Source organism: Anoplophora glabripennis, unplaced genomic scaffold (assembly GCF_000390285.2).
Source record: "Anoplophora glabripennis isolate ALB-LARVAE unplaced genomic scaffold, Agla_2.0 scaffold945, whole genome shotgun sequence".
Lineage (NCBI taxonomy): Eukaryota > Metazoa > Arthropoda > Insecta > Coleoptera > Cerambycidae > Anoplophora > Anoplophora glabripennis.
In genome coordinates, this window is record NW_019417031.1 from 141,771 (window position 1) to 152,965 (window position 11,195).

Sequence of the window (11,195 nt, forward strand, 5' to 3'; positions counted from 1 at the left end):
GAAACATATTTTCTGCTTTGTCATCATTACATTTTGAGCATGTCTTCATTTTTAATAAACAGAATAAAAATTCACAAAGCCGGACCTGGATAAACTTCACAAAAAAAGTTGTTGTTCCGTTATCGCTATCTCATAACTTTTTCCATTTATAAACAGACAAAAAAAGAACAGCAGTGTATGATTTAAATGCAATTTTCTCACTACAACCAGTTAATCTCCAAGTAACTACACTATGCTTAAACAGGCCGTTAAACAATGTATCCAATGATATAAGTTTTGTTGTATTTAAATCATTATTACCATCAAAAAAGAAAAGAAATTTTGACAAGAAACCAGAGCTGAACTATACACTCTCACTATATATTGACTAGTTTGGTCAAACTTCTTTAGCCAAACAATACGCTGATTGGTTTTTTATTAACTGTATTAAAACCTGACCAATATTCCCAATCAGCTGATTGGGCTGACCAACGAAATATTTGTCCACTGAACGACTTTGACCGGTCCGACCATTCTCTGAACACAGCCTTTATTAGACAAGCTTGGAGTAACCGCAGTTCATAGATCTTTTCATGTGACTGGACTCATACTGAACTAATGTCAGTATACTAGTAAATAAAAACAAAAAACCAAAAAACAAAACCACTAAGCATATTTTGATTTGAAAGATTATTTATTAAATTTAAATTAAAAAAGAATAAGTCAAGCATTGACCAGTTTGGTATTAAAAAAGTTGTAATAAAGCCTTTCATAAATTATATATTTTTTTTATACCTACAAGTAAATGTATATTTCATATTGTATAGTTTCCCTTTGATTTGAGATTTTTAATAGTTGTTTCCCTTTCAGCTATGTGCGGAGACGGAGCCAACGATTGCGGCGCTCTAAAAGCCGCCCATGCCGGAATATCCCTGTCAGAAGCCGAGTCATCCGTCGCCTCACCCTTCACTTCCAAGACACCTAACATCACCTGCGTCTTGAACGTCATAAGGGAAGGCCGAGCTGCTTTGGTAACGAGTTTCGGTATCTTCAAATACATGGCTGCTTACTCTCTATGTCAGTTCATATCCGTACTTCTCCTGTACAGCATCGAGTCAAACTTGACTGACATGGAATTTCTGTACATCGACCTGGCGATGATATCGATTTTCACTTTCTTCTTCGGCCGCACCGAGCCTTACCAAGGAAAATTGGTCAAGGAGACTCCGCTTAGCAGTCTGATGAGTGTCAGTCCCATCCTGAGTTTACTTTTGCAAATATTTTTGGTTGGCGTTTTCCAAGTGGCTTCGTTTGAGCACTTGAAATCTGAGCCTTGGTATGTTCCTTTCAATTCAACCGAAGAGGAAGACGTGGCTTGTGTTGAAAACTACACTTTATATACCGTCTCCAGTTTTCAGTACATAATTTTGGCTGTGGTATTTTCCAAGGGGCCTCCGTATAGGAAAAACATATTTACCAACTTTGGGTTCGTGTTAAGCACGATGGTGATGACGGCGATTTCAATTTATCTCGCTTTAAGCCCAGCGCAGTTCCTCATCGACCAGTTCGAGTTGGTTTTGCCGGAAGACTTCAATTTCAGGTTGTTCATGCTGGTGTACGCCGGGGTTAACTTCGTTCTAAGTCTCCTAGTGGAACACTTGCTAATCGAACAACTTATATTTAAAAAGTTGAGGTTCAAGTTCCACAAAGTGGATAAATCTAAGCGTAAATACCTCGCCGTTGAACGGGACTTGAACAGGGACACGAAATGGCCGAGCTTAACCTCCGATTTCAAATCGGCCGCGAGTCCGATGAATCCGCTTCCGATTTGTACAGCGGAAATAGTGATCGAGAAGGAAAACAAATTCGACAAGAACCACGTGCTGAACAAACTGTACGAAAACTCCGACAGCCCGTCTAGGGCCAGCTTGTACAGCCAGAAGGCGAACAATACCAGTGCTTTAAACTCTCCCGACCACCAGAAGTTTGGCCTTAATTTCGCCCCGGGTTCTCCGAATGTCCAGCCTCAATTTCAAGTGAACGGCGTTGTGCACAACGAGACGGGGTATTTCAGCCAGGAAGACTTGCTGTTTTCCAGCCTGCCCTCGGAGAGTTTGACTAGTCAGAGCGAGACGTTCAAGAGTTTGAGCAATAACACCAACTACGATTTGGCGAGTTCGCACTTGAACATCGCCGAGTTGCCTTACGACAGCGTGAACCACTCGCCTGTTGTTTCTCCCGTTAAGGTTCTGAATTCTCGTCACGACGTGGAGAACGACGGGAGTTTATCCAATTTTAATTCGTTCGGTAGAAGTCCCCCGCAGAACGTAGAGAAGCTTAAGTCGGTAGAAATGAATGTTTTAGATACAAATAGGTGAGATACGGCACAATTCCGAAATATAAGAATTCTGTTTGCAGCTGCTAGGTGACACTTATTTTAATTGACAGATTACGCAATTTAAATTTTTTGTACACGATTTTGTATGCATTTCGTACAGTATTATTTGTTGCACTTGTAGTTCTAAGGAATCCACCTGGAAAATTTTGGTAACAAGGAGAAAAAATATAGAAATTATCGAATAAGTAATGTACGGGATTGGTACCGAGCCCTTTCAAACTAAATTATTGACAGTATACAAAAATAAAATAAAAACAAATTATAAAAAAAATTCTCTATTTTGAAAAATAGGAAAACATAAATGCTTTAATATCATACAAATCTGAATATATCAAGAATTTTTACGCTAAAACTAACATCCAACGAAGCAACAGTAATTTAGTTTAAAAAGGCTGATTCCAACAACTTAGGGGGGAACATCCGAGTATACAGCGGAAGAAATAGATGAACTTTAGGAATTATTATCTCAAAAACTATCTGTTCGATTTTATCCAGGTTTGTTTTATTCGAAAGTATACATGTTGAATAGGGTGGCCCAAAAAAACGAATATTTTTTTTGTCTTGTGAAAATATGTTAGTTTATCATGTTTTAAGAGCCCCCTCAAAAAATGAGCTCAAAAAAAATTTTTCTCAAAATTTTTAAAAATTTTCAAAATCGTGAAAAATAGAATTTTTTTTTAATTTTTTTTCTTGTTATTTTATCATTTTTTAGGTTGAAAAAAAATCTTGAAATGTTTTCAAGCGACCTCTAAAAATAAATATTAACGAACTAATAATTTTTTTTATTGAATTTGATGAACAAAAGAATAGAAATAAATCACGACACTTAAAAAATTTCTCGAGGCAAAATTTACTACCACTGCGAGTATCAAATATTTATAATTTTTGATTGATTTTCATTTGTTGATCAAATTCAATAAAAAAAAATTATTAGTTCGTTGATATTTATTTTTTAGAGGTCACTCGAAAACATAGGTACACAACTTTGAAAGTTAATTATGAGTGATCTTTAGAAATTAAAATATCGATTTGAAATTTTCTGAATCGAGATTTTTTCAACATAGAAAATGATAAAATAATGAGAAAAAAATTAAAAAAAAAAACACCGAAAAGTTCACTTTTCATGACGGTAGGACAAAAAAAATTCACGAAATGGTTGATTGAACTTTACCTTCATTTTTCAATTTCTGATTTTTTCGGTTTGATAAAAAAAATACGGGGTGATTCACAAACATTGACCAAAAATTAAACCTCTTATTCTTTGGAGAATTTTAAGGAAAGTCTTTCATATAAAATTTGTATCTAGGGCGCTTCGTTAAAAAGATACAGGGTGTTAAACTAAAAAAATATTTCAAATTTTTTTAAATAATTTAAAAACTAGTAAGAAATAATTTGAAATTGGGCATGTGTTTATGTAAACAAAATTTAAATACTCCAGTGGCGGAGATGCAGGGTTTGCTTTTAAGTTTACTCGAAAATCAGGCTTTTTCGAAACACGTAAGAGGGTAGTAATTTGGTGAAACGTGAGAGACAAATCCGAAAATATCATGATTGTTACTGTAAAGCGTACCATTTTATTTAGACAATTATGCCACCGATACCCTGTATCTCGGCCATTGGAGCATCTAAATTATAGGAAAAGGCCTTAGACTCTGGACAATATTTACATAAATACATGTGCCCTTGACCTTGAATGACCTTTTCAATGTTGCTACTCTTTAAAAAAAAATACGAGTACTGTGAAAGTTTTGACCATTGAAATGGGGAGGTAACTGGAGAAAACTACCACCCAGTATATCGATTTGACTAAAGCTTTAATTTTAATGTGATCGCTAAAAGGGTTATGAAGTTATTAATTAAATTAGTTTTATTTTTCACAACTTTGAAGGAACTCGAAAACTAAACATTTTTTATTTAACTTTGTTTTCGTATATCGTATTTATTTATCGTCGTGAATAGGCAGTCAAACGTTGTCGGTGAAATTTGCGGACACCCTGTATATAATATTGAGAAAATTTTCTTTTTTACTTTACCGTTAATCTGCAGTTCCTGGACCATAGAGTAGGCCCTTCGCAGCATCTTCTGCAATGATCTGTAAGTGTCCACTGAATCCTCCCTTCACGGGTTGCATTGTAAGTTTTGTTTTTGGTACACATGGTACGCATGTGTTCTGCATCTTTGATCTCACAATGCTGATCAGTGTTTCTTCCTGCGTTAATGCCTAATGCATTTCGGTAAATTGCCCATAACTTTCACAGTTATTGGAATATTAATACAAAATTTACACACAATATTGAAAAAAACATTTTTTTCTACTCGGATATACCCCCTTAACTTTTTATATAATTTTTAAAGATTCAAAATACAATACTTCGTTACTTAATTAGAATACAATTAAAATTGGATATAAATCAATTATATACTTAAGTAGGACGTTTAAGATAAATTAAGTAGTCAAAAAAAAACAAATTTATTCAACAAAGAATTAAATTTTATGAACATTTTTTAGGAAGTATATTGCCTTATTTAAGGATTTAAAATATCCGTTGGGTATTGATTAATATTTTTAGAGTTATAAGCAAAAGATGACATTAAAAGTCAAGGTAAAAAAATTTGTAGAATTGATTTCTTACCATCATAATTAAAAATTGTATCAACCTTGGTAAAAAATCGTAATTCATTCAAATATATACAGTGTTTCATAATGATGTGCAAATATTTTAAGGAGGTGTTTAGAAAGTAATTTTAGGGGAGGTACTTGCTATATATTTTTTGGATTTGAGCCCTCCCTGAAAGAATATTCAAATCTAAAATATTTGCACATCATACACCCAGTATATAAAATGTAAATACGATGTTCTAATTCCCGGTAAATAAGCAACTCTCATGAAAATTTGATTTCTTTTAGTGCACTGATAAAAAAAATTATTTCTTTAATACTACAAATTATAGATATTTCAAGTTATGTAAAAATTTAAATTTTGTCGCTTGATCGAAAACAGATTGTTATGTCATTTAGTGCTGACTAAGAACACAATCTGCTTCTATATAATCTTTTTAAAAATACATAAATATTACAGGGTGGGCGTGCTACAATGTTGAACTAATCTAACAAACATTTTCTTATCGGTACTTATAAATTGGCGTAATCTATCTGATATCGTCTTTTTTGCTCCTGGTGATATTAAAATGACACGTCGCTAAGTTATACAAAAGTAATGTTTTACAAAATTATTTTTTCAATGTCACAGCCCACAGATGCCAGATCTCCGGGTTTTGATGGTATATATTCGGGTTCCGGGTTAACATGTCATTTCTCCGGGTTTTCTGGAAAAATCGTGTTCGATTCCGTTTTTTTTTTGACATCAATTATTTCCTGCAGGTCTGTCACAACCACATTTTCATACATACATATTTTCCTGATTACGTCAGTTTTTTTTTTAGAGATCGATTTCTTCGAAACCAATTTGTCTCCCAGATTTCCTGAGACCTTTTTTGTAGGCATCAATTATACAAACGGGTCATGTCTCCAGGTCTGTCATGAAATAGATCTGGTAACCCAAACACCCGTTGCACACATGCCGGAACCGGCTAACCGGATCCGGTTACCCGGCAGCAAGGTGTACAGAGTCTTATGGCAGCTTTCACACGTGACGGAAGGAGCTATCCGGTCGCCACCACTGCCAGCACGGCTGCCGTGTACCGGCTAACCGGTGACCGAAGCGGTATAGTGCATAGTTTTGTATTGACGTTTTCACACTTGCCGGGTGCTTTTCGGATTCAGTCGACCGGTTTCATTGAAAAGAACAGGACGTGTCAATTATTTTTTTAAATATTTGTATGCAACTATATCGAATGTTTGTTCTCTAGAAGTAGATATTGTATTCTTTATATCAGACCTGTCCAGTGGTACAAAAATTTAGCTTTTTTCATATTTTTTGTTTTTTTTTATTGCGACGACATCGGCAATAGCCAAGCCACATAATTGCAATACGTCTACGATCCATCTCTTGTGATAAAAATGCAACTGAGACTAATATCGGCCAAACCGGCTTGAAAATTAAATTACGTGTGAAAGAGCCAGCCGGACCGGCAAGTGTGCAACGAGGCTAACGGTGTACCTTACTTGCTTTTACATGTGCTTCTTCTTTCTTGTTTAATATGCATGTTCTTCTTAGCAAGTGCCAGAAATTAGCGAAAAGTATAATATAAAAATATATATGAGGTTTAGCTGAATGAAGATGAAACTAATTATTACTTACTAATTATTAAAATAAAGTGAAAAAAAATTAACAAAACTACTTAATTACATGGAATCTAGTCTTATCCAACTGTCCGGATTTCTACTAATAATTTAATTTCATCTTTTTTTAAGTTTATATTTTCAAATCAAAACTTCAAAATTCAAAACTGAACCGATATTTTACTTAAATAAGGTATATTTGAGAAAAAATTAGAGGAAAATTGAATGAAATAAGTCACGATAAAATTGTGACTTATGTGTGGATTCTGATAGGCCAATCTTTATACATAGCTAAAGATATTTATTTTATTTATATAGTTGTAATTTAATTTTTCCAAACAGTCTTCCACTTGTTGAGAATATACTTACCTTTTACTTAATATTTTATATAAATGTTTTGATAACTGATTTTTTTAATTGACAGTCCAAATTACTTAAATTACATAATTATATTCCATAATATGTGAATCCTTTAATTGTAAGTGCCCAAGAAATAATGAAAATTGTTTAAAATAGTGATAGTAGATTTAGCCATTGTGATGTCTGAGTAGTAGTTTTAAAAGTAATGGTTTTATTTGTTGGTTCTACATGTATGATTAAACTAATAAATTGGAATTTTTATTAAAAGATGCCTAATTTGCTTTACCTTCTACGATTTAGCATCATTCCAGCAGAAATTCAACAATACTTTCATAGCAAAGGGTGCAACCGTGGCAATACAATACTGGATTTTTCAACTTAACATTGTGATTCAGTCATAATGTCATTAATTTTAACCACGTATTCGGAAGGCTTAATAAACGGAAAATTGAAGAAAAAAATTTACCTGACCTTTAAAAAAAAACAAATTACCCCTCAACTCGCGTTAATTTGGCGCCTACTGCCCAACACATTTTATGGCAGCGAATATGCTGGCGGATTAGAGTTAGAAACCTTTCGAATGTTGAAAGAAACAGCCGTCATGCGTGTTTCTGCAATTGATTTCAAAATCAAAGTGCAGCGGATTCAAACTTTAAGTGCCATGGACGAATGAGTGTTTTTTCAGGCGTAGTAGCATTTCAAATGGGTAGGTACCATTAATCTTTAAATTAGTCAGTTTTATAATTGAGTTTTTAGTATTATGTTCAATTATTTATTTAGTTTGTTGTAGGTACTGGTACTTCATAATTAATAATACTACAAAAACTCAAATAATTATAAAACAGTGAAAACTTTAACAATATTAAAGTTAGGTTAGTGACCGAACAGTACGGTAGATCAAGAGCAGTTGAAAAAGGGGTTTCGTAATGATTAAAAATATTTTTTTACAGTATAAATATGCATATCAAAAATTTTTTAAACACGTATTCGTATTCTACTTATTTTTCCATATCTTCCCTAAAAATTAGTGATATCACTGAATCACCCTGTATAAAAGCAAATTGCTATTTAAACTGTTAGCGTACAATTGTCTCAAAGGATAGAGCAGTGGCGACTCATATGAAGCAACTACAATTTGGCTCTCATACCATATATTTTAATACCCACTATTCTATTAATCTAAATAAACAGTTAAACTTATTTCCAGTTACCTATTCCTATTACATTTATCGAAAATCAAAATAACGATAAAATAAAAATTGTTTCAATATCTCGCTGCTTCCAGCCACGCAGCATGAGATACTGTTACTTCCCAGTCTCCCCAACACAGTGAAGCCGCACTCGATAAAGAATTTTTTTTTTGAAAGCAGATTAATAAAATAATCGAATAGTTGCATATATATTTATATTTTTTATAAAATCTGAATGAAAATCCTTCTTGTGAACATCAGTTTTTTGACAATATTATAAATGCAACTAAAAATGTCTGTATTAATTTAGTACTTTGACCTTGAAAAAAATTTTGCTTGCGGCACTTTCCCTTTTGGCCATTTAGTAAAACAGTCACGGGCCTCACCTTATTGTAATGTCACGAGCCACCACTGGGATAGAGTAGAACCATTTTGTGTGGACTAAAAAGGATATTAACGTTGTGTACTTTAAAATGATAAAAGTATTATTACTAAAATATAAGTTTGCGGTTCGAAAAGTTTAAGTCTGACTAATTGTCTATTCTCTCAATGCTGTATATTTAAGATACACAAGGCAAGAGGCCCATTTAATTCTCAATATTGTCTACAGTTTTGGAGAAGCTCAAGCCATCCCTAGTAAGGAGATATGGTACTGCTAGATCTAAGAACACATCACAAAAAAGACAATGTGTTATTTAAACTGTTATAATAGGATAATAATGTAATAACCAGGAAAAACACTTATTTAAATCTTAAGGTATTGATTGCAAGGCGTCAATTGTGAAGCCATTTGGATCCTAATGGCCTACAAATATCAAATCCATTGTATGTCCCAATGGATTTATTTACAAATGCCATAGCGTAAAAATGAAGATTTAAATTTATACAGGGTGTCCCGGAAATGGTGGGCAATCTCTCGGATATGGATAGATATTGAGAAAATAATGTCACAAGTTCATATAAAATTTTTTCCTCCGGGCTCACCCTATAGAGTTATTAGCTCTTGAAGTTGAGAATTAAAAATGTTTTTTTTTGCTGTAACTTTTGTATTTTTCAATAAATTTTGAAAATTTTTTGGCTGGATCTATAATTTTTGAAGCTGCTTTGGATGATAATATGAAATCCTCGATAATAATTATGAGGGCCCGGGGGCAAAGCACCCCCCACCAAAATTTCTAGAAAAAAAATTTTTGTTCCCCTATACCCCAAATTTTCCATCAATTTATAAAAACTTATGGTATTTTATGTAAAAAAGGTATACCTGTTGAATATCCATAAAATAGATATTTTTTGAGATAAACCCGTTTAAAGAGGAAGGTACCATTTAATTTGAGGTCTTTGGGGTCAAGAAAACTTCATGTTATGTAGAATCATCACACCAAATTTCATCAAAATCGGTTCAATAGATTTTGCATAATAATTTTGCACAGCAAAAACCAAAGCCCTTAGATACTTAATTTAATCACATATAGAAGGGCTTTCAAACGCTTTTTGAGAAATTCGAATCCGTCAATTAGGAGAGCTTTGTCACTTGTTTCATGGGTCGAATTTTTGTACTTATGAACAATTAGAATAACTTTGTGAATATTCAAGCAAATCAAATTTTTTAAAATAGGTTTTAAAAGTTTTTGGAAAAACGCTTCTTTAAAAAAAAACAGATCGAGTGGTCAATTAATTACGTAATTATAACCAATCAAAGTTAACCGTCATTTACACTAAATGTACTGGGACATCCGGGCTAATCTTTTCTAGTGATATTTGAAAGCCAAAAATCTCCGTGGATATACGATTCACCCAAATATGGACTTTTTGAAACAGATACCATCTGGACTACGGTGATGGTTGGTGAAAACAAGTGGTCATAATTCGATAATAAATCGTGGAACCCATGTTATTTTTATAGTCCAGTCATTGAACGTAAAATATGGCGTTACTGTATAATTTTCCCAAACAACACCAATTTGCACCAAAACTTGGGTTAAGGTTCTACTTACCCTCTACTTCAAAGTTGACCCTGTGCCGGGGGTTGCTTTTTATTTTTTAGGGGCGAAAATTACCTCTATTCGAAAATAATTATAGAATTGTAGATTCGAGCGTGTAATAGTTTGAAATCATTTTTAAATAAGTAATTATGATGAATTGAAAATTGTCCACCCCCTATGACAGTAATCATTAAAAAATAATGTTGAAAAATATTCAACAACTTGGAATAATTTAATTAACGTGATATTAAATTAAGATTTATTTACTGTTTTAATTTTTTATTATTTATTTATAAGTTTCAACCCTTATAAAAACCACCCCTTGCAAAAAAAATCGAACAGTTAAAAAAATTTTTTAGTTCAAAATATAATACATTATATTTTTTAAAACCTTAAAAAAAACATACTGATTAAAATTTGTAATAAAAAAATAAGGAAAATAAGAATTTTATTTTTATATGAATTTTAATTCTTTTATTTAAAAAAAAAAAATTTTTTTTATTGCAAGTAACAAATAATCAAAAATCCTCTTCACTCTCGTCTTCCTTTTTCTCTTCGTCCTCATTCCTTTCCATGTTCGCTTCATCCTTCTCTTCCTCCTTGACCTCCTCTTGGTCAATAATTGGAGCACTATTTAGACAAATGTCTCCGCTGCATGCTTTTTGTTTTTTTATAAACTACATTTTTTATAAGAATGATTTTCTTAATAAAATACTTACTTTTTGAGTTATTTGTGAAAAACAGATTGTAACAATGCAGTCGCCGCGTTACAGGTTTGTTGAGCAATGAAGTAAAGTGTTTTACTGAGATTTAGTTAGATGACTGGTCAAACTTACAGTTGAAAATATTAGATGGCGACATTTCCATAAAATCTCCGCCACCTTGATTTATTGTGTAAATAAGATGATCTAGTTTTTTATTTTTAAGTTTAACCTGTTCTCTGACGATAAATATAAGAACAAGGATATTACAAAAACAACCTGATTTTGCTGATTATGGTTTTAGTCAAACAATAATGCAAAATAAAGTAAAAAATACATTAC

At 32.7% G+C, this 11,195-nt stretch overlaps 1 protein-coding gene across 1 annotated transcript in view; it reads left to right on the forward strand.

Annotated features, from left to right (window-relative positions):
- Window positions 1-2,979, forward strand: part of LOC108915227 (probable cation-transporting ATPase 13A3) — a 34,692-nt gene extending 31,713 nt beyond the window's left edge. Inside the window, exon 14 of the mRNA XM_018721202.1 lies at window positions 850-2,979. Within this exon, the coding sequence (XP_018576718.1) occupies window positions 850-2,357 (1,508 nt within the window). The 3' untranslated portion in view covers window positions 2,358-2,979. The remainder of the gene's footprint in view (window positions 1-849) is intronic.
- The last annotated feature ends 8,216 nt before the right edge of the window (window positions 2,980-11,195 follow it).